General features: G+C 47.9%; 2 protein-coding genes and 1 long non-coding RNA gene across 9 annotated transcripts in view; 2 read left to right on the top strand and 1 right to left on the bottom strand.

Moving 5' to 3' along the window:
* Positions 1–1,405: 1,405 nt before the first annotated feature.
* On the bottom strand, positions 1,406–2,506 carry LOC115836904. Its single transcript, XR_004031907.1, has 3 exons — positions 2,464–2,506; positions 2,183–2,379; positions 1,406–1,874 (listed from the first exon to the last, which is right to left on the bottom strand). It is a non-coding gene; the product is annotated as an uncharacterized LOC115836904 (long non-coding RNA).
* LOC100595499 (killer cell immunoglobulin-like receptor 2DS2) lies at positions 1,514–15,765 on the top strand. 7 transcript variants are annotated; one of them, XM_030819648.1, is made up of 9 exons: positions 1,812–1,867; positions 2,291–2,326; positions 4,793–5,092; positions 6,624–6,917; positions 10,121–10,171; positions 11,605–11,682; positions 14,361–14,465; positions 14,927–14,979; positions 15,080–15,308. In XM_030819648.1, the coding sequence occupies exons 1-9, from the start codon at positions 1,834–1,836 to the stop codon at positions 15,287–15,289; spliced, it is 1,161 nt and encodes a 386-aa protein (XP_030675508.1). In that variant the 5' UTR covers positions 1,812–1,833; the 3' UTR covers positions 15,290–15,308. The 7 variants fall into 7 exon arrangements, with proteins under 7 accessions (XP_030675509.1, XP_030675513.1, XP_030675512.1 ...); XM_030819649.1 differs by lacking the exon at positions 11,605–11,682 and having other exon boundaries at positions 1,514–1,867; positions 15,080–15,765; XM_030819652.1 differs by lacking the exon at positions 11,605–11,682 and having other exon boundaries at positions 1,805–1,867; positions 15,146–15,765.
* Positions 15,766–17,636: 1,871 nt separating this feature from the next.
* Positions 17,637–20,170, top strand: part of LOC100595837 (putative killer cell immunoglobulin-like receptor like protein KIR3DP1) — a 30,759-nt gene continuing 28,225 nt past the window's right edge. The window contains 4 exon segments of the mRNA XM_030819647.1: positions 17,637–17,709; positions 18,060–18,095; positions 18,858–19,028; positions 19,031–19,141. Coding sequence (XP_030675507.1) covers positions 17,676–17,709; positions 18,060–18,095; positions 18,858–19,028; positions 19,031–19,141 — 352 coding nt within the window. The 5' untranslated portion in view covers positions 17,637–17,675.

The following is a 20,170-nucleotide window of genomic DNA, read 5'->3' as shown; positions in this document are numbered from 1 at the left end:
TCCTTCCAAAGATGCAGCACATAGGAGGTTCCAAGGATCGTGAATCAGATGAACAAGTGATATTCTTACTCTCTGCAGACCTGGAAAGCTGGCAGAGTCATTCCACCATGAAACATTTGTAGAGTCACAGGCCTTGTTAGTCTCATCTCCACGGGGACACATATCAACACATCATCTTTCATACTATAAATACACAGTCGCTCCTCCATATCTGTGGGGTTTACAGGTGTTTATTGAACCAAATATAAATCAAAAATATTCAGAGAAAATATCCACAAAGTTTCAAAAAGCAAAACTATGTTGAATGGACACAAATGAAGCTGTGTGTAGGCTGTATCAGGAATTATAAGTAATCAAGAGATGATTTCGTGTACACAGGAGGATGTGCATGGGTTATATGCAAATGCTGTGCCATTTTATGTAAGAGGCTTGAGCATCTGCAGATTTTGGTATCTGAGTGGAGATCCTGAAAGCAATCACCCACGAATAGTGAAGGATGATTGTATATGACTTTTATTTCTCAAATTTAAATATAAATCATAAAAAATGTACAATAACTAGATAAAAACTAAGACGTGTTTTTATAGTGTGAGAATAAGTTTAGATTTATTTTTTCCTACGTGTAACCCTTTGGTTTAATATTATTTATTGCGAAGACGTTCTATGCCACCTTAAGCCACATGGCAGCCTTTGTCAACTATAAAGGGACTGTGTGTACACAGATGTGTATTTTAGACATTGTTTTCTGCTAAGAGGCTCTCTGTGTCCACTCTCTTGAGGATGCTGCATTTTATGTAGTCTTATAGAACCCTTTAAATTTAGTAGCCAGAGTCCTCTCATTTCTTATTATAGGCTATTTGCTATTTTCTTTTCTTGAGGTGGAGTCTTGCTCTGTCACCCAGGCTGGACTGCAGTGGTGCAATCTCAGCTCACTGCAACCTCCGCCTCCCAGGTTCAAGCGATTCTCATGCCTCAGCCTCTTGAGTAGCTGGCATTACAGGTGCCTGCCATCAGGCATGGCTAATTTTTCAATTTTTAGCAGAGACACTGTTTCACTATGTTGGCCAGGCTGCTCTCAAACTCCTCAACTCAGTTGGTCCGCCCACCTAGGCTTCCCAACGTGCTGGGGGAAACTTGATTCTCTACAGCATTATGTAACTGGATATTTCTGTAAAATTTAAAATGAGGGAGGGAGGAAGACAGAGAGAGAGCAAACCATGAGTTGGGACTCTGGAATCTTGGGTCATGAGACAAATGTTAGATAAAACTACAAAAATCCAGAATTTACATGTGTGGTTTTTGCTGATAAAGTACAATTTTAAGATTGTAAATAATTGCATAATCCTTCCCCGGGAGTTTAAATCATTTAAATTCATTCTGCTGTAATACTAGAAATACAAGCATGAAACATTCTAATGGTTTATCAGTCACAATTACTCTGAAAACATTAATAATACCTATTAGATATTTTGCATATTACACAGGAAGAAGAGTTTGAATCTCAGATAAAAATAATAAAAATACATGAGAAGTCTTTCATGTCAGCACAGCTTTTAGGCATCTCGTGTTTGGGAGTTTGAATCTGAGACGTGTTTTGAGTTGGTCATAGTGAGGGACACTAGGTGTCAATTCTAGTGAGAACAATTTCCAGGAAGCCATGTTCCGCTCTTGAGCGAGCACCCACTGGGCCTCATGCAAGGTAGAAAGAGCCTGCGTACGTCACCCTCCCATGATGTGGTCAGCATGTAAACTGCATGGGCAGGGCGCCAAATAACATCCTGTGCGCTGCTGAGCTGAGCTGGGGCGCAGCCGCCTGTCTGCACCGGCAGCAACATGTCGCTCATGGTCGTCAGCATGGCGTGTGTTGGTGAGTCCTGGAAGGGAACCGAGGGAGGGAGTGCGGGGATGGAGATCTGGGCCCAGAGGTGGAGATATAGGCCTGGATTAGAGATATGGGCCTGGAGTGGAGATATGGGTTTGGGGTGGACATATGGGTCTGGGGTGAACATATGGGCCTGGATTGGTGATATGGGCCTAGGGTGGAGATATGGGCCTGGAACTGTAGATATGGGCCTGGAGTGGAGATATGGGCTTGGGGCGGGGATATGGGCCTGGAGGCTGGGTCTCTGCACAGCCAACAGCCCTGTTCTTGGGTGCAGGTAGGCAGTGAGGGTGAGGCTACCTTCAGCCCAGGAAGGGCCTGGCTACCAAGACTCACAGCCCAGTGGGGGCAGCAAGGGAGGCCGGGTTTGCGTGCAGATGGATCGTTCATCATGATCTTTCTTTCCAGGGTTCTTCTTGCTGCAGGTGGCCTGGCCACATGAAGGTGAGTCCTTCTCCAAACCTTGGGGTGTCATCTCCCCACATAAGAGGATTGTCCTGAAACGGGAGGGAAGTCCTGTCGGGGAATCTCTCATAAACTAGGAAGCGGGGACCCTGGGATGCTCGGCCCACAGTTCTGACCTCGCCTCCCTGGCCTTTCATTCCCTTGGCAGAGTCAAGTTCTCTGGGGACCAGGGTTAGACTGGGGTGCTCAAAGCTGGGGTGTGTGGCGGGGAAGTGGTAGGAACAGCAGGCCTCTGAGGACAAAGGTGTTACTCACACCCTCCAGCGTTTCCATGAAGGTAGGGGCTGCAGTGTGGCTGCTGTCATTCTGTCATTCTACCTAAGAGCTGGGGGAACCACAGCCACCACCCTGCCATGCCAAATCCTCTGATGGGGGCTCAGTTGTTTATTTTCGTTCAGGCATTGGCTGATATTCCATTCACAAAGGACATGCCCTCCACCCCATGTCTGCCTTGTGTTGTTTTGTGTGAGTAATCTTACACTACTAAAATCTAGTAGGAGTCTCTTACTCAGCACTTGCTTAAAGTTCTCAGCTGACATTTTTGTTGTAGGGAGACAGCATGTCTTTGTGGGATGGGTCCTTCCTTTAGCTCTGGGCACCCAGGTGTGGTAGGAGCCATACAAACGTGGAAAGCGAGTAGAATCTTCTGAGCACAGTGGGGGAGGGGCGGCTCCACATCCTCCTCTCTAAGGCGGCGCCACCTTCTCCCCAAGGTGGTCAGGACAAGCCCTTGCTGTCTGCCTGGCCCAGCACTGTGGTGCCTCCAGGACATGTGATTCTTCGGTGTCACTCTTATCTTGGATCTAACAACTTCAGTCTGTACAAGGAAGATGGGGTGCCTGTCCCTGAGCTCTACAACTGAATATTCTGGAACAGCCTTTTTATGGGCCCTGTGACCCCAGCACACGCAGGGACCTATAGATGTCGGGGTTCACACCCACACTCCCCCAGTGGGTGGTCGGCACCCAGCAATCCCCTGGTGATCATGGTCACAGGTCAGAGGGCTCCTCTCTGGGATTCTCCTTGTCCCACTTCCTGAGTCCCAGAGCTTCTGGTGGGGGTGTCCACCAGCATCCCATCATCCAGACCCTAACTGTATTTGGGGTAAAGGGGGATTGAATACAGGGAAAGGGGTGCTGTGGTGGGAAGAATAATTGTCCCCAGTGATGACTACATTCTAATCCCTGGAGTCTGTGACTATTTATGTTATAGGGGAAGGGACTGAAGGGGAAGATGGAGCTCAGGTGGTTGATGAGTTGACCTTGAGATGGGGAGATAACCTGGACTGTCCCGCTGGGCACAGTGTAATCACAAGGGTCCACATGAAAGGAGGAAGAGGGGAGTGGGGATTAGAGCAGCGCAATGGGAGTCTCCATCAGCTTTGAAGGTGGAGGAAGGCCACGAGCCATGAATGCAGGTGGCCTGTAGAGGCTGGAAAAGTCAAGGAACTGATTCTCCTGAGTCTCCAGAGGGAACGCAGCCCTGCAGATGCCTTGATTTTAGCCCAGGAAAAACAGGGTCCGATTTGTGTCTCCAGAAGTGGAAGGGGTCAGTGTGTTCTCTCCTGCTGCCATGCTTCTGATAATTTTCTACAGCAGCAACAGGAAACCAACACTGGAACCCAGGTCAAGGACAAGTTAAGAAACGACACAAGGATAGCCGGGCGTAATGGCAGGCACATGTAATCCTAGCGACTCAGGAGGCTGAGGGCAGGGGAATCACTTGAACCCAGGAGACAGAGGTTGCAGTGAGCCGAGACCACACCACTTCACTCCAGCCTGGGCGACGGAGTGAGACTCTGTCTCCAAAATTAATTAATTAATTAAAGAAACCAAACAGGGAGAAGGTTGGCTACCCTGAGATCAGCAACGGTGGGGTGATGATGCCACCACCAGGCTCCATCCACATAGGGAGGGGTTGATCCTCCTCAAACCAGCACCAGGAGCCAGCCTATGGAAGCTGGCACCATGGAGAAGGCACCGACATGGCGAGAGTGGCTCCCAGTCCCCACCAGGAACAGGGTGTGTGGACACTGGTGCCTGCCTTGCTGATCAGTTCATACCTCCTGCCAAGGATTCCAGTTCATCCAAAAGAGATTGAACCAGGCTGCTAAGAGCCTGGACGTGCAGCCTATCCTGGTTCCTCTTCCACCCCCACATAGACAGCAGGAAAGACATTAGTGCCAAATAGATACAACAGCCCAAGAGATGACGCTGAGCCCAGTGGGAAGGAAATCAGAGGCTACTAGAGACAGAGGGACAGAGAAGAGGGAGGGAGACAGATGGAAGGACCTGCACTGGGAGTTATGGGCACAGAAAAGAACATGAAGACACAGAGAGGAAGGAGAGAGACAGACACCAGAGAGGGGAAGCCTCCCTCATTCCAGGTGCCATGGATGGGATGATAAAGAGAGACGCCTTCTAAACTCACAACCTCTCTTCCTAGGAGTCCACAGAAAACCTTCCCTCCTGGCCCTCCCAGGTCCCCTGGTGAAATCAGAAGAGACAGTCATCCTGCAATGTTGGTCAAATGTCATGTTTGAGCACTTCCTTCTGCACAGAGAGGGGAAGTTTGAGGGCACTTTGAACCTCACTGGAGAGCTCCATGATGGGGTCTCCAAGGCCAACTTCTCCATCGGTCCCATGAGGCACGACCTTGCAGGGACCTACAGATGCTACGGTTCTGTTACTCACTCCCCCTATGAGTGGTCAGCTCCCAGTGACCCTCTGGACATCGTGATCACAGGTGAGAGTGTCCGGACATTCTTCTCATTGTCATTGGGACACAGAGTGAATGATCCAGGACTTGGAGGCCCAGGTGGTCATGAGGAAGATGAGCGTGGGATTCTTATGGAGAGAGACTGAGTTGGTGAGGTCTGTACCAACAGAGACAGAAAAACAGGAGACACAAGTACAGACCAGGTGTCATAACAGAGGACAGACACAGGGGCCATGCCGGGAGTTAGAAAAGACAGAAAGAGTTAAAGGAGAGAGACAGACAGGCATGTCCCAGAGAGAGGTGTCCTTCCGTGCTGACTTTGCTCAGAGACCTGGCACAAGTTAGCAGTTTCATTTCTGCTTTACCTCCACAAAGTGTTCTCTACCAGGAGAACCCAAGGACACTCATATTTCTGACCTGAGTTGGGCCCTGTGGCCTCGGCCTTGTGGAACTTACAGATACCGTGTTTATTCTGACACCTCTGCCTTCCATGCAATGGAGAGTAATCTTCCCAGGATATCGTGGCCCCAGAACACCAACCCCTGTATGCCGTGTCAACTTGCGGTCCCCACACTGGATTCTGAGGCTCACATTCCAAATAACCCCACATATGAGAGGATCACTGAGAGACACAGAGAGAAATCAGGGACACCAAAAAGCAAAGACATAAACACACAGAGAATGAGCCAGAGGAAGGAGATTGAGAGACTCACAGACACACAAAGAGAGAGAAAAGAGGGCAGAGAAGTGGAGAGAATGATGGAAGGGAGCAGAGAAAAGCACTAAAATTAAAGTCCTGAGAGAGAGGCACAAGGACATAGAAAGATGGACATGTGGGGACGAATAGCAGAGATTCCAAAGAGAACTAGAGAGACCGAGAGGCAGAGCAAGACAGATGATAGATGGATAGATATAGATAGATGATAGGCAGGTAGATGATAGATAATAGGTTGTAGATACATAGATGATGATTGATGGATTCATTAATAGATGATACATAGAGAGGATGATGATGAAGATAGATAGATAGATAATACATAGAGAAAGAGAGGCAGACAAAGAGAGAATCATAGAGAGAGGGAGATGATACATAGATATAGATAATAGATGATTGATGGATGGATAGACAATTGATAGATAAATAGATGATATATAGATATAGATGACAGGTAGAGAATTTGTAGATAGACACCAAATAGATAAATAGATAGCTTGATAGATAATAGATAGAAATATGCAGAAAGTTATGAACAGGACACAAAGTGAGAAACTCAGAATTTAAAAAAGTAACATCAAATCAACCAATCCAAGGAGAGTCAGAGAGAATAAAACAATCCAAAAAGGGAAAACATATCTAGAGGTTGGGAAGTGAGGTCAGAGACCTAGAGAGACAGAGAAGGTGGAAGGAGGAAATAGACATGAAGAGAGATGGGGGTGGAGGGTGAGAGAGAGACAGAGAGCATTAGGCCATAGAGCAGGGGAGTGAGTTCTCAGCTCAGGTGAAGGCAGCTGTGACAAGGAAGAACCTCCCTGAGGAAACTGCCTCTTCTCCTTCCAGGTCTATATGGGAAACCTTCTCTCTCAGCCCAGCCGGGCCCCACGGTTCATGCAGGAGAGAATGTGACCTTGTCCTGCAGCTCCAGGAGCTCCTATGACGTGTACCATCTATCCAGAGAGGAGGGGGGCCATGAACGTAGGCTCTCTGCAGTGCTCAAGGTCAACGGAACATTCCAGGCAGACTTTCCTCTGGGCCCTGCCACTCACGGAGAGGCCTACAAATGCTTCGGCTCTTTCCGTGACTCTCCCTACGAGTGGTCAGACCCGAGTGACCCATTGCTTATTTCTGTCACAGGTGAGAAACCCCATATCTGTCCCATGTCCTACGATCCTAGAGCCTTAGCTGAGGAGCTTCCTGCTGATGATGGAGAGAAGGATGGACAGATGCAGAGAGAAGACGAAGCTTGGGTGTGAGGGCGGGGTCAGGGCACGGGATGGCAGACACGGCACCTCCAAACCCTCCTGCACGGCCTGCATGGATGCCTGCAGTCAGGGCTCCAGGCACCCAGGCAGATGGAGAAAGCAGTCAGGATAGACCCAGAGAAGGGAGACTGGGCTCAGTTTGGGGAGATCAGAGGTTCCCTCAGCCCCTCAACTTTACCCATTTCACAGAAGCCCATCCTGGCCTCTCACCCACACAGAGATGTCATCACCAGCAACCCCTACACTCTTTTCTTTTTGTTTGAAAAAATATTTATTGCGGTTAAATATACCTATATAGCTTACCACTTTTAACTTTTTTTTTTTTTTGAGGTGGAGTCTAGCTCTGTCCCCTATGCTGGAGTGCAGTGGCACAATCTCAGCTCACTGCAACCTTCGCCTCCTGGGTTCAAGCAATTCTCCTGCCTCAGCCACCTGAGTAGCTGGTACTACAGGCATGCACCACCACGCCAGGCTACTTTTTGTATTTTTAGTAGAGAAGGTGTTTCACCATATTGGTCAAGCTGGTCTCGAACTCCTGACCACATGATCCACCCGCCTCAGCCTCCCAAAGTGCTGGGATTATAGGCATGAGCCACCACGCCGGGCCACATTTACCATTTTTAAGTATAAAGTCTAGTGGTCATAAATACATTTTTATATATATATATATTTTTAAACCCTCTACCCTTTTCTTCCTGGCCTCTGGTAGCCACCATTCTACTCTCTACCTTCATGAGATCCAATTTTAAGCTCCTGTATATGGGTGAGAAATGGGAATCTTTGTAATGACCTCCAGTTCCATCCATGTGGGTGCAAATGACAGGGTGTTATTGTTTCTATGGATGAGTAGTCTCCACTGTGTGTGTACTACATTCTCTCTATCCATTCACCCACTGACGGGCAGGTAGGTTGACTCCACATCTTGGCTACTGTGAACAGTGCTGGAACAGTCATACGAGTGCAGATATCACTTCGATATATTGATTTCCTTTCCTTCGGATATAAACCCAGTAGTGAAATTGCTGGATACTATGAAAGTTCTCTTTTTAGTTTTTCGTTTGTTGTTTTTGTTTTTGTTTTTGAGACAGTTTCCCTCTGTGCCCAGGCTGGAGTGCAAGTGATGTGATCTTGGCCCATTGCAACCTCCGCCTCCTGGGTTCAGACGATTTTCCTGCCTCACCCTCCCCAGAAGCAGGCATTACAGGTGCAAGCCACCATGCTTGGCTACTTTTTATATTTTTTAGTATAGATGGGGTTTCCCCATGTTGGCTGGGCTGCTCTCAAACTCATGACCTCAACTGAGGTGCCTGCCTCGGTCTCGCAAAGTGCTGGGATTACAGGCATGATCCACCGCACCCAACCTCTTTTTAGTTATTTAAAGGACTTCCATGCTTTTCTCCGTAATGGCTGTACTAATTTACACTCCTACCAACAGGGTACCAGGGTTCTCCTTTCTCTACCACCTTGCCAGCATTTGTTTTCCCTGTCTTGCAGCTAAAAGCCTTTATTTTATTTTATTTTATTTTATTATTTTATTTTATTTTATTTTATTTTATTTTATTTTATTTTGAGATGGAGTTTTGCTCTTGTCACCCAGGCTGGAGTGCAGTGGCGCGATCTCGGCTCACCGCAACCTCCATCTCCCAGGTTCAAGTGATTCTCCTGCCTTAGCCTCCCAAGTAGCTGGGATTACAGGCACACGCCACCACGCCCAGCTAATTTTTGTATTTTTAGTAGAGACAGTGTTTCTCCATGTGGGTCAGGCTGGTCTCAAACTCCCGACCTCAGGAGATTTGCCCACCTCGGCTCTCAAAGATCTAGGATGACAGACGTGAGCCACCACGCCCGGCCTAAAAGCCATTTTAATGGGGTGAGATGAAAACTCACTTTGATTTTAATTTGCATTTCTCTGATGATGAGTGATACTGAGCACTTTTTCATATGCAGGGAAATTTCATGTCTTTTGCTCCTTTTTCAATTAAATCATTTGTTTTATTGAGTTCTTTGAGCTTCTTATATTTCTAGTTATTAATCTTGTCTCAGATGCATAGTTTGCATGTATTTGCTCCCAATCTGTGGGTTGTCTCTTCACTTTGTTGGTTTATCTTTAGCAGTGCAGAAGTTGCTTAGTTTGATGTAACCCCAATGGTCTATTTTTTGCTTTGATTACTTGTGTTTTGAAGGTTTAAAACAAAATGTCTTTCTTCAGACAAATGTCCTGGAGCATTTCCCCAATATTTTCTTCTACATGTCTCATAGGTTCAGGCCTTAGACTCACATCTTTAATCCATTTTCATTTGATTTTTTGTGTATGGTGACAGGTAGAGGTGCAGTTTCATTCCTATGCATGTAGATATCCAGTTTTCCCCGCACTGTTTATTGAAAAGACTGTCCTTTCCTGATTGTAAGTTCTTGGCACCTTTGTCAAAGTCCATTGGATGGGCTGGGCATGGTGGCTAACACCTGCAATTCCAGCACTTTGGGAGGCCGAGGCGGGTGGATCACCTGAGGCCAGGAGTTCAAGATCAGCCTGGCCAACATGGTGAAACACCGTCTCTACTAAAAATACAAAAATTAGCTGAGCATGGTGGTCAGCACCTGTAATACCACTACTCGGGAGTTTGAGGCTAGAGAATTGATTGAACCCAGGAGGCTGAGTTTACAGTGAACCGAGATTGCACCTCTGCACTCCAGCCTGGGTGACAGAGCGAGACTCTATCTCAAAAGAAAAAATAAAAAACCATTAGATGTAAATGCGTGGATTATATCTGTGTTATTCATTCTGCTCCATTGTTCTATGTGCCTTTCTTTATGCCAATGTCATGCTGTTTTGCTTACTACAGCTCTGTAACATATTTTTAGATCAGGTAGTGTGATGCTCCTGTTTTCTCTTTATACCTTGAAGTCTCAAGACAGTGGGCATCACATATAAAAACTATGGAAAAAAGGATCCCAGGACTCCCCAGGCCCAATATTAGATAACAGAGTGTTGGCCATGAACCAACCTCAAAGATTTCCATTGAGTAGAGGACAGACACTCTCATTTCCTCACCTCTCTCCTGTCTCGTGTTCTAGGAAACCCTTCAAACAGTTGGCCTTCACCCACTGAACCAAGCTCCAAAACCGGTGAGTACAGAACCCTCTTATATCTGCTTTTGGAAACCTGGGGAGGTGGAAGCCTTGGATGCAGGCGTTGACTCAGCATCCCACAGCTCTGACATCGTGTGCCTGTCTTCAACCATCTCTGAACTCCAGATACTCCAACAGCGAAAGGGATCTGGGCCCAACACAGGGCTCAGTGAAATCTCTTAATCTCTCATTTTATGGAGCTGAGACCTCCTACAAGCTAGAAGAATGATTGCCAATCTGACATCCTTCTCAGGAAAAAATGCAGTGTTTGTTCTGCCTTCATTCCAAACTGGAGGATAAATTCCTGAGGGCTTGAGAGAGGGAAGAGAAGGGAACATCTGACGAGGGAGAGGTGTTTTAGAGAAGTTCCACTTGCCAAGGAATGAGCTCCTGTTGGTCATGAAGCAACCCTGGCTGACTCAGCAGAGCAAGAGCCTTGCCGTAACACAGAACAGAGCTCATGCACGTACACTTCGACTCACTGACTCATTCGGCCGCGGCCCCATGTTCAGGCTGTGCAGTGTGGAACCTTTTCCTATTGTTGCCATAACAAATTTCCACAAGATTCATGGGTGAAAACAAAACAGTTATTTAATTATCTTACAGTGGGGTAGCTCAAAGTATGAAGTGCATCTCACTGGGCTAAAATCAAGGTGACAGCAAGGCTGCCTTCCCACTGAGGGTTCCAGGCGAGAATCTGCTTCTCACTTGTCCCAGCTTCTAAAGGCTCCCATGTTCCTTGGCTCCTGGTCCCATTCCTCCTTCCTCAAAACCCACAAAGACTGGTCACATCTCACATGGCATCACTCAGACCCTTCTTCCTTACCACACCTCTTTCTCGGAATGCTGCTCTCCCTTCCTCCTCATCTTTTGAAAACTTGGGGATTCTATTGGGTTCACCAAGATGAAAATCCACCACAATCTCCCGGAAATCATCCAGGATACCCTTGTTTTAAGTTCAGCTGATTAGCAACCGTAATTCCATCTGCAATCTTCATTCCTCCTTTCCATGTAAAATAACATATTCACAAGCTATGGAGGCTAGGACAGGGACATTTTGGGGTGGGACAGCCTTCTCCTGCCTTCCGCAAACAGTGAACAAGATGCATTTGGCCTCTGCTCTTGGGACACTGATATTGCAGATGGTTAAATGGGAGGGCAGAAAATGAATGCACAAGTGGGCCAATAAATGAATGATCCATTGGGAAGCATCTGTGCACGAAATCTATTTGTTTGTTTGTTTGTTTGTTTGTTTATTGAGACAGAGTCTCCCTCTGTCTTCCAGGCTACAGTGCAGTGTCACGATCTTGGCTCACTGCAACCTGCACCTCCTGGATTCAAGTGATTCTCCTGCCTCACCCTCTTGAGTAGCTGGGATTACAGGCAACTGCCACCACGCCCGGCTAATTCTTTTTGTACATTTTTTGTAGAGAGGATGTTTCACCATGTTGGCCAAGCTTGTCTGAAACTCCCAACCTCAAATGATCCAACCATCTCAGCATCCCAAAGTACTGGGATTACAGGCGTGAGCCACTGTGCCCAGCCAGAATTCAAAATAAATAATAGATAATGCTGAGTGTATAATTTTGGGTGACAGAGAATGCTGGGAATGAGATGGGGAGAATGGCAAGTCGACTGTAGAGAGACGGAGAGCACACTGGGTACACAGGAAACTAAGGAGGAACAAGGAGTGTGTGTTTTATACTCAGACATTGGATTCACCTCGGGGTAACTAGGAATCCCTACATGATTAATAGCGACTGACATGAAAATAAGGGAGGCCCAGGTATGTAACTGGAATCTAGGAGACTGTGGAAAAGGCAATTCCCGCCCCACTGGTGAAATGTGGTGCTGATTTCGACACCAAGTGGATGAAGTAGATGGATATAAGATATGTTTGTGAGGTAGAATCATTGGCTGGAAAGGCTTACTGGGTTTGATTTTCCTAGTTGTTTAATCCTTGCTTCATTAATTTCTTTCTGAGATTTATTCATCCTACACATAAATCAATACCTGGCAAAGGAGTGACAGATATATGAGGGGTGGTAGAAATGAAGGGACCTATTATAGCATAATATACAAGTCTGTGAACGGTGGCTCGCTCCCGTAACCCAGCACTGCAGGAGGCCAAGGCTGGTGGATTCCATGAAGTCAGGAGTTCGAGACCAGCCTGGCCAACATGGGGAAACCCTATCTCTACTAAAAATACAAAAATTAGCCGAGCATGGTGGTGCATCCCTGTAATCCCAGCTCCTACTCTGGAGGATGAAGCAGGAGAATGACTTCAACCCAGGAGGTGGAGGTTGCAGTGAGTCGAGATCGCATCACTGAACTCCAGCCTGGGTGACACAAGGAGACTCCATCTCAAAAAATAAAAAAAAGAAATGCATAAATATAACATAACACACACGAATGATGCAGGCACCTGAATTCCAATCATCATTTTCTATTTCTCTATAATTACTTCTTTGATCCTTTATCTTATCCATTAGGCAATCAGCCTAAAACCTCTTCCCTATTTGGCTTTCTGTGAACATGAGATCATGTGGAAAATATGAAAGCCCAGTGAACCCACCGGCACAGGTCCTGGTATAGAGAACGTGCTCTGTTCATGGCATAAAACTTGCCCCCTCACCCAAATCCCCCACCTCACCTCTACTTCCAATCACCTGTGGATATTCAGATAGACCATGGGGAGGTAAACACTAATACTCCTTGGAGTGAGTTCAGATGTTGGAATCAGAGATCAGCGCCAGCACTAGCCCCTGCTCCCCTTTCCTACTAATTCACAGGAGGACAGATGGTATGGAAGCAACAGATGGTCGAGGGGGTGGTCCTTCCCCCAGCCTCTCGGGTGGAACAGCAGCCTCACATGTGTCTCCCGAGATCACAAAGAGTAGCACGTTTCACACCGCCTTCAACACTATTTCCTGGCTGTCTGACATAAGAGAATTCTACTTCGCTTCTTTTATCTTGATTTCACTTTTGTTTCCTTTTCTTGGAGAATGCAAGTTGTTTGACTCAAGAATTCTGTGGATGTAGAAACTGTAAAGCACATTCGCTGTGTATCAATCCCAGTCCAGTCTTCCCAGAGAAGACTCTAAACACCTCCTGTACTGCACCCGGGGCTATGCCAATTCCTATCACTCACCGTCACTCCAGGGAGACAGAACACACAGGGAATACATTAAATAGACAGATTCATTACTAACAGATAAGCAGCAGTGACAACAGAAGCCTACTTTCACTGTGAGCCAGTCTCTCAAGGCTCAGAAAAGCTGCTCGGGATATATGGAGTCACCCCATTTGCAGTGTAGCTGGAAGAAGCCAGAAAGCAGCCCAGCATGGGTTTTGTACCCTGGAGCCACAGGAAGCACTCAGCTAAAGCACTGCATGACATCCTCCTCTAGGAAGAATAGGAAGACAGCCCAGGCTGTTCTGGGACATTCCTCCTGATCTCAGGACATTGCTGTCTTAGTCCATTTTTGGGAGGCGGAGCTTGCAGTGAGCCCTGATTGCGCCACTGCACTCCAGCCTGGGCGACAGAGCAAGACTCCGTCTCAAAAAAAAAAAAAAGAACACTTGAGCCTGGGTAACTTCTAAAGAAAAGAGATCTGTTTGCCTCACAGTTCTGCAGGCTGTACTGGAAGCATGGCACCAGCATCTATTTCCTGTGACGGCCTCAGGCTGCTCCCACTCTGGCAGAAGGGAAGGAGGGTCTGTCTGTGCAGAGACCACAGAGATCACAGGGCAAGAGAGGGAGCAAGGGGGAGGGGGAGCAGTGGAGCTTCCAAGCTCTTTATAACAACCAGCTCTCCAGGAACTAATAGAGGGGGAACTTGCTAACCCCGTCTCCTTGGGACAGCATTGATCTGTTCATGATGGATTCACTGCCATGACCCAAACACCTCCCAAGAGGCCCAACCTCCCACAATGGGGGTTAAATTTCAATGTGAGGTTTGAAGGGGTCAAACATCTAAACTAAAGTAGTTGTATCCTCAGCACTTCCTATGGTTACTATGAGAGCTATAACTGAGAAAGCAGGAGAAAGCTGGGTCTCCCACCATCTGGGTGCTTGTCCTAAAGAGACACTGTATGTGGTTACCTGTCAATCAAGAAATGCGAGACAATTCATAAAGAGGAACTGCTATGATTAGCTTCTTATTGGTGTCTCATCTTCTTCCAGGTAACCCCAGACACCTGCACGTTCTGATTGGGACCTCAATGGTCATCATCCCCTTCGCCATCCTCCTCTTCTTTCTCCTTCATCGCTGGTGCTCCAACAAAAAGAGTAAGTCTCACGCAGCAGAGGCCAGACAGCTCAGGGCCATGTGGGGAAGCAGGATGGGAGCACGCAGGTGTGGGTTACTCACCTGCAGGATGGCCCCTGGCCCAAGGCAGGAGCCACAGAGGCAGGGCTTTCTAGAGAAAGCACCAGACACCCTGCCCCTGCCTTCAGCTCACAGACCATTGCCTGATTCTGAACTGTACCCTCACGTCCCCTGCAGCCACTCACATCCAAGAGAAGGTTCCATGACAGGCAGAAAGTGGGAGACAGAATCAATGGGATGGGAACTCAGAGCTATTCATGGGATGGGTCCTTGAGCTCAGAGAGATAGAATGTCTGAGTCAGCTGCTGGCAACTGAGGGACCTCAGGCACCTACGGCCTCCCCCGTATGTTGGTATCTGCTTATGAAATGAGGACCCAGAAGTGCCCTCTGAGCTGTCTTGTTGACTTCCGTCTCCTACAGATGCTGCTGTAATGGACCAAGAGCCTGCAGGGAACAGAAGGGTGAACAGGGAGGTAGGTGCCCCTCGGCTCAGCCTCATGGATACAGTCTTATTCCCAAAGAGTCCTGAAAAATGTGAGCACCCTCCCTCACTCAGCATTTCCCTCTCTCCAGGACTCTGATGATCAAGACCCTCAGGAGGTGACATATGCACAGTTGGATCACCGCGTTTCCACACAGAGAAAAATCACTCGCCCTTCTCAGAGGCCCACGACACCCCCAACAGATACCATCATGTACACGGAGCTTCCAGATGCTGAGCCCAGATCCAAAGTTGTCTCCTGCCCACGAGCAGCACAGTCAGGCCTTGAGGGGGTTTTCTAGGGAGACAACAGCCCTGTCTCAAACCCGGCTTGCCAGCTCCCATGTACCAGCAGCTGGAATCTGAAGGCATCAGTCTTCATCTTAGGGCATCGCTCTTCCTCACACCACGAATGTGAACATGGCTCTCTCTTGCTTACAAATGTCTATGGTCCCCACTGCCTGCTGCAGAGAAAACACACTCCTTTGCTTAGCCCACAATTCTCCATTTCCCTTGACCCCTGCCCACCTCTCCAACCTAACTGGCTTACTTCCTAGTCCTACTTGAGGCTGCGATCACACTGAGGAACTCACAATTCCAAACACACAAGAGGCTCCCTCTTAACACGGCACTTAGACACGTGCTGTTCCACCTTCCCTCATGCTGTTCCACCTCCCCTCAGACTATCTTTCAGCCTCTGTCAGCAGTAAAACTTATAAATTTTTTTTAATAATTTCAATGTAGTTTTCCCTCCTTCAAATAAACATGTCTGCCCTCATGGTTTCGGTAATGGGACTCTTTTCTTGCCTAAGGCTTCCGGTGTTATCATTACCATGTACACATAACCCGATATGTTCTTCACTGGGTTCTCACCCCTGGACTCTGAGCTTCTGGAAGCAGGGTGGAGCCTGATTTGTCTCTGGGACTCCAATTTCCTTCCAAAGATGCAGCACATAGGAGGTTCCAAGGATCGTGAATCAGATAAACAAGTGATATTCTTACTCTCTGCAGACCTGGAAAGCTGGCAGAGTCATTCCACCATGAAACATTTGTAGAGTCACAGGCCTTGTTAGTCTCATCTCCACGGGGACACATATCAACACATCATCTTTCATACTAGAAATATACAGTCGCTCCTCCATGTCTGTGGGGTTTACAGGTGTTTATTGAACCAACAATAAATCAAAAATATTTTGAGAAAAAAATCCCTGAAGTTTCGAAAAGCGAAAAACTATGTTGAATCGACACAAATTGAGTGGTGTGTAGGCTTTGTCAGGAAGTATAAGTAATCAAGAGATGATTTCATGTATACAGGAGGATGTGCATGGGTTATATGCAATTGCTATGCTATTTTTTTTTTTTTTTTTTGAGACAGTAACACTCTCTCACCCAGGCCGGAGTGCAGTGGCGCGATCTCAGCTCACTGCAACCTCCGCCTCCCAGGTTCAAGCGATTCTCTTGCCTCAGCCTCCCCAGTAGCCTCCCCTAGGATTACAGGCACGTGCCACCATGCACAGATAAATTTTTTTTGTTGTTGTATTTTTAGTAGAGACGGGGTTTCAGAATGTTGGACCGGCTGGTCTTGAACTCCTGACCTTGTGATCTACCCAACTCAGCCTCCCAAAGTGCTGGGATTACAGGCGTGAGCCACGGCGCCCAGCTTCACTAGGCCATTTCCTGCAAGAGGCTTGAGCATCTGCAGACTTTGGTATCTGAATGGGGATCCTGGAACCAATCACCCAGGAATAGTGACGAACCACTATATATAATTTTTATTTGTCAATCTTAAAAATAAAGCATAAAAAATTTACAACAACAAGATAAAAAATAAGAAGTGTTTTTATAGTGTGAGGATAAGTTTAGATTTATTTTTTCCTACGTGTAACCCTATGGTCCTGTGTTATTTGTTGAGAAAATATTCTATTCCTCCTTAAACTACATGGCAGCCTTTGTCAACTATAAAGGGACTGTGTATCCACGGATGTATTTTAGACACAGTTTTCTGCCCAGTGGTTCTCTGTATCCCCTCTCATGAGGATGCTGTATTTTATATAAACTTATAGAACCTCTTAAAATTTGGTAACCTGAGTCCTCTGATTTGTTATTATAAGTTATTTAGTTTGCTTTTTTTTTTTCTTGAGACAGACTCTTCCTCTGTCACCCAACCTGGAGTTCAGTGGCTTGAGCTCAGCTCAGGGCAACCTCCGCCTCCCAGGTTCAAGCAATTCTCGTGCCTCTGGTTTAGTACTAGACACTGAAGCAGGAAAATTAGAATGGCTTTTTGTCACAATTCCTCTGATAATGTTAATAACACCTCTTAGATATTTTGCACATTACACATGAAGAAGAGTTTGAATCTCAGATAAAAACAAAAATACATCAAAAGTCTTTAATGTAAGCACAGAATTCAATCATCTTGTGTATGAGAGGTTGGATATGAGACGTCTTTTGAGTCTGGTCATAGTGAATGATGCAAGGTGGCAATCGTAGTCACAACAATTTCCAGGAAGCCATGTTCCGCTCTTGAGCGAGCACCCACTGGGCCTCATGCAAGGTAGAAAGAGCCTGCGTACGTCATCCTCCCATGATGTGGTCAACATGTAAACTGCATGGGCAGGGCGCCAAATAACATCCTGTGTGCTGCTGAGCTGAGCTGGGGCGCGGCCGCCTGTCTGCACAGAAAGCTCCATGTCGCTTATGGTCGTCAGCATGGAATGTGTTGGTGAGTCCTGGAAGGGAATCGACGGAGGGAGTGCGGGGATGGGGATCTCGTCCTAGAGGTAAAGATATGAGCCTGGAGGGGAGATCTGGGTCTGATGTGGAGATATGGGACTGGAGTGAGTTCTGGGCCTGAAGTGGAGATCTGGGACAGGAAGTGTTGATCTGGGCCTGGAGCCTGGGTCTCTGCACAGCCGAGAGCCCTGTTCTTGGCAGCAGGTAGGCAGCGAGGCTAAGTTTACCTTCAGCCCAGCAAGGGCCTGGCTGCCAAGACACACAGCCCAGTCGGGGCAGCAGGGTGCCCTGCTTTGCGTGCGGATGGGATGGATCCTCCATCATGATCTTTCTTTCCAGGGTTCTTCTTGCTGCAGGCGGCCTGGCCACATGAGGGTGAGTCCTTCTCCAAACCTTAGGGTGTCATCTCCCCACATAAGAGGATTTTCCTGAAACAGGAGGGAAGCCCAGTGGGGGACTTTCTTATGAACAAGGATGAGGAGACCCGGGGGTGCTCAGCCCACAGTTCTGACCTTGCCCTCCCCAGCCTTCCTTTCCCTTGGCTGAGTCAGGTTCTGTGGGAACCCAAGAGGGTAGACTGGGGTCCTCCAAGCTGGGCTGTGCGGGGGGGATGTGGTGTCACTGGCAGAGGAAGGGAGCAAAGCAGTGCTAGGAACAGCAGGCCTCTGAGGACAAAGGTGTAACTCACACCCTCCAGCGTTTCCGTGACGGTAGGGGCTGCAGTGTGGCTGCTGTCATTCTACCTAAGAGGTGGGGGAACCACAGCCATGGCCCTGACATTCCAAATCCTCTGATGGGGGCTCAGTTGTGTATTGTGGTTCACGCATTGGCTGATATTCCATTCACAAAGGACATGCCCTCGACTCCATGTCTATTTGTGTTGTTTTATGTGAGTAATCTTGCAGTATTCAAATCTAGTAGGAGTCTCTTACTCAGCACTTGCTCAAAGTTCTCAGCTGACACTTTTGTTGTAGGGAGACACCATGTCTTTGTGGGGTGGGTCCTTCCTGTAGCCCTGGGCACCCAGGTGTGGTAGTTGCCATAGAAACGTGGAAAGTGGGGAGAATCTTCTGAGCAATGGGAGGGAGGGGCAGCTCCACGTCCTCCTCTCTAAGGCGGTGCCTCGTTCTCCTCCAGGTGGACAGGACAAGCCCTTGCTGTCTGCCTGGCCCAGCACTGTGGTGCCTCAAGGAGGACATGTGACTCTTCTGTGTCACTCTCCTCTTGGGTTTACCATCTTCAGTCTGTACAAAGAAGATGGGGTGCCTGTCCCTGAGCTCTACAACAAAACATTCTGGAAGGGCATCCTCATGGGCCTGTGACCCCAGCACACGCAGGGAACTATAGATGTCAGGGTTCACACCCGCACTCCCCCACTGTGTGGTCGGCACCCAGCAACCCCCTGGTGATCATGGTCACAGGTCAGAGGGCTCCTGTCTGGGATTCTCCTTGTCCCTCCTCCTGAATCCCAGAGCTTCTGGTGGGCTTGTCCTTGAGGGTCCCATCACGCAGGCCCTGACTGTATTTGGGGTAAAGGGGGATTGAATACAGGGAAATGGGTGCTGCAGTAGGAAGAATAATTGTCCCCAATGATGACTACATTCTAATCCCTGGAGTCTGTGACTATTTATGTTATAGGGGAAGGGACTGAAGGGGAAGATGGAGCTCAGGTTGTTGATGAGTTGACCTTGAGATGGGGAGACAGCCTGGACTGTCCTGCTGGGGTCAGTGTAATCACAAGGGTTCACATGAAAGGAGGAGGAAGAGGGGAGTGGGGATTAGAGCAGCGCAATGGGAGTCTCCATCATCTTTAAAGGTGGAGGAAGGCCACAAGCCATGAATGCAGGTGGCCTGTAGAGGCTGGAAAAGTCAAGGAACTGATTCTCCCGAGTCTCCAGAGGGAACGCAGCCCTGCAGATGCCTTGATTTTAGCCCAGGAAAAACAGGGTCCGATTTGTGTCTCCAGAAGTGGAAGGGGTCAGTGTGTTCTCTCCTGCTGCCATGCTTCTGATAATTTTCTACAGCAGCAACAGGAAACCAACACTGGAACCCAGGTCAAGGACAAGTTAAGAAACGACACAAGGATAGCCGGGCGTAATGGCAGGCACATGTAATCCTAGCGACTCAGGAGGCTGAGGGCAGGGGAATCACTTGAACCCAGGAGACAGAGGTTGCAGTGAGCCGAGACCACACCACTTCACTCCAGCCTGGGTGAAGGAGTAAGACTCTGTCTCCAAAATTAATTAATTAATTAAAGAAACCAAACAGGGAGAAGGTTGGCTACCCTGAGATCAGCAACGGTGGGGTGATGATGCCACCACCAGGCTCCATCCACATAGGGAGGGGTTGATCCTCCTCAAACCAGCACCAGGAGCCACCCTATGGAAGCTGCACCATGGAGAAGGCACCGACATGGCGAGAGTGGCTCCCAGTCCCCACCAGGAACAGGG

The sequence above is a fragment of the Nomascus leucogenys genome, chromosome 10, assembly GCF_006542625.1.
Source record: "Nomascus leucogenys isolate Asia chromosome 10, Asia_NLE_v1, whole genome shotgun sequence".
Lineage (NCBI taxonomy): Eukaryota > Metazoa > Chordata > Mammalia > Primates > Hylobatidae > Nomascus > Nomascus leucogenys.
This window is presented reverse-complemented; position numbering and strand designations above follow the sequence as displayed.

Bases quoted from the DNA above. Each gene is read 5' to 3' on its own strand.
- LOC100595499 (XM_030819648.1), top strand. From the start codon at position 1,834: ATGTCGCTCATGGTCGTCAGCATGGCGTGTGTTG. The intron at 6,918-10,120 runs GTGAGAAACCCC...CTCGTGTTCTAG, and splicing joins ATTGCTTATTTCTGTCACAG to GAAACCCTTCAAACAGTTGG. The intron at 10,172-11,604 runs GTGAGTACAGAA...CATTTTTTGTAG, and splicing joins TGAACCAAGCTCCAAAACCG to AGAGGATGTTTCACCATGTT.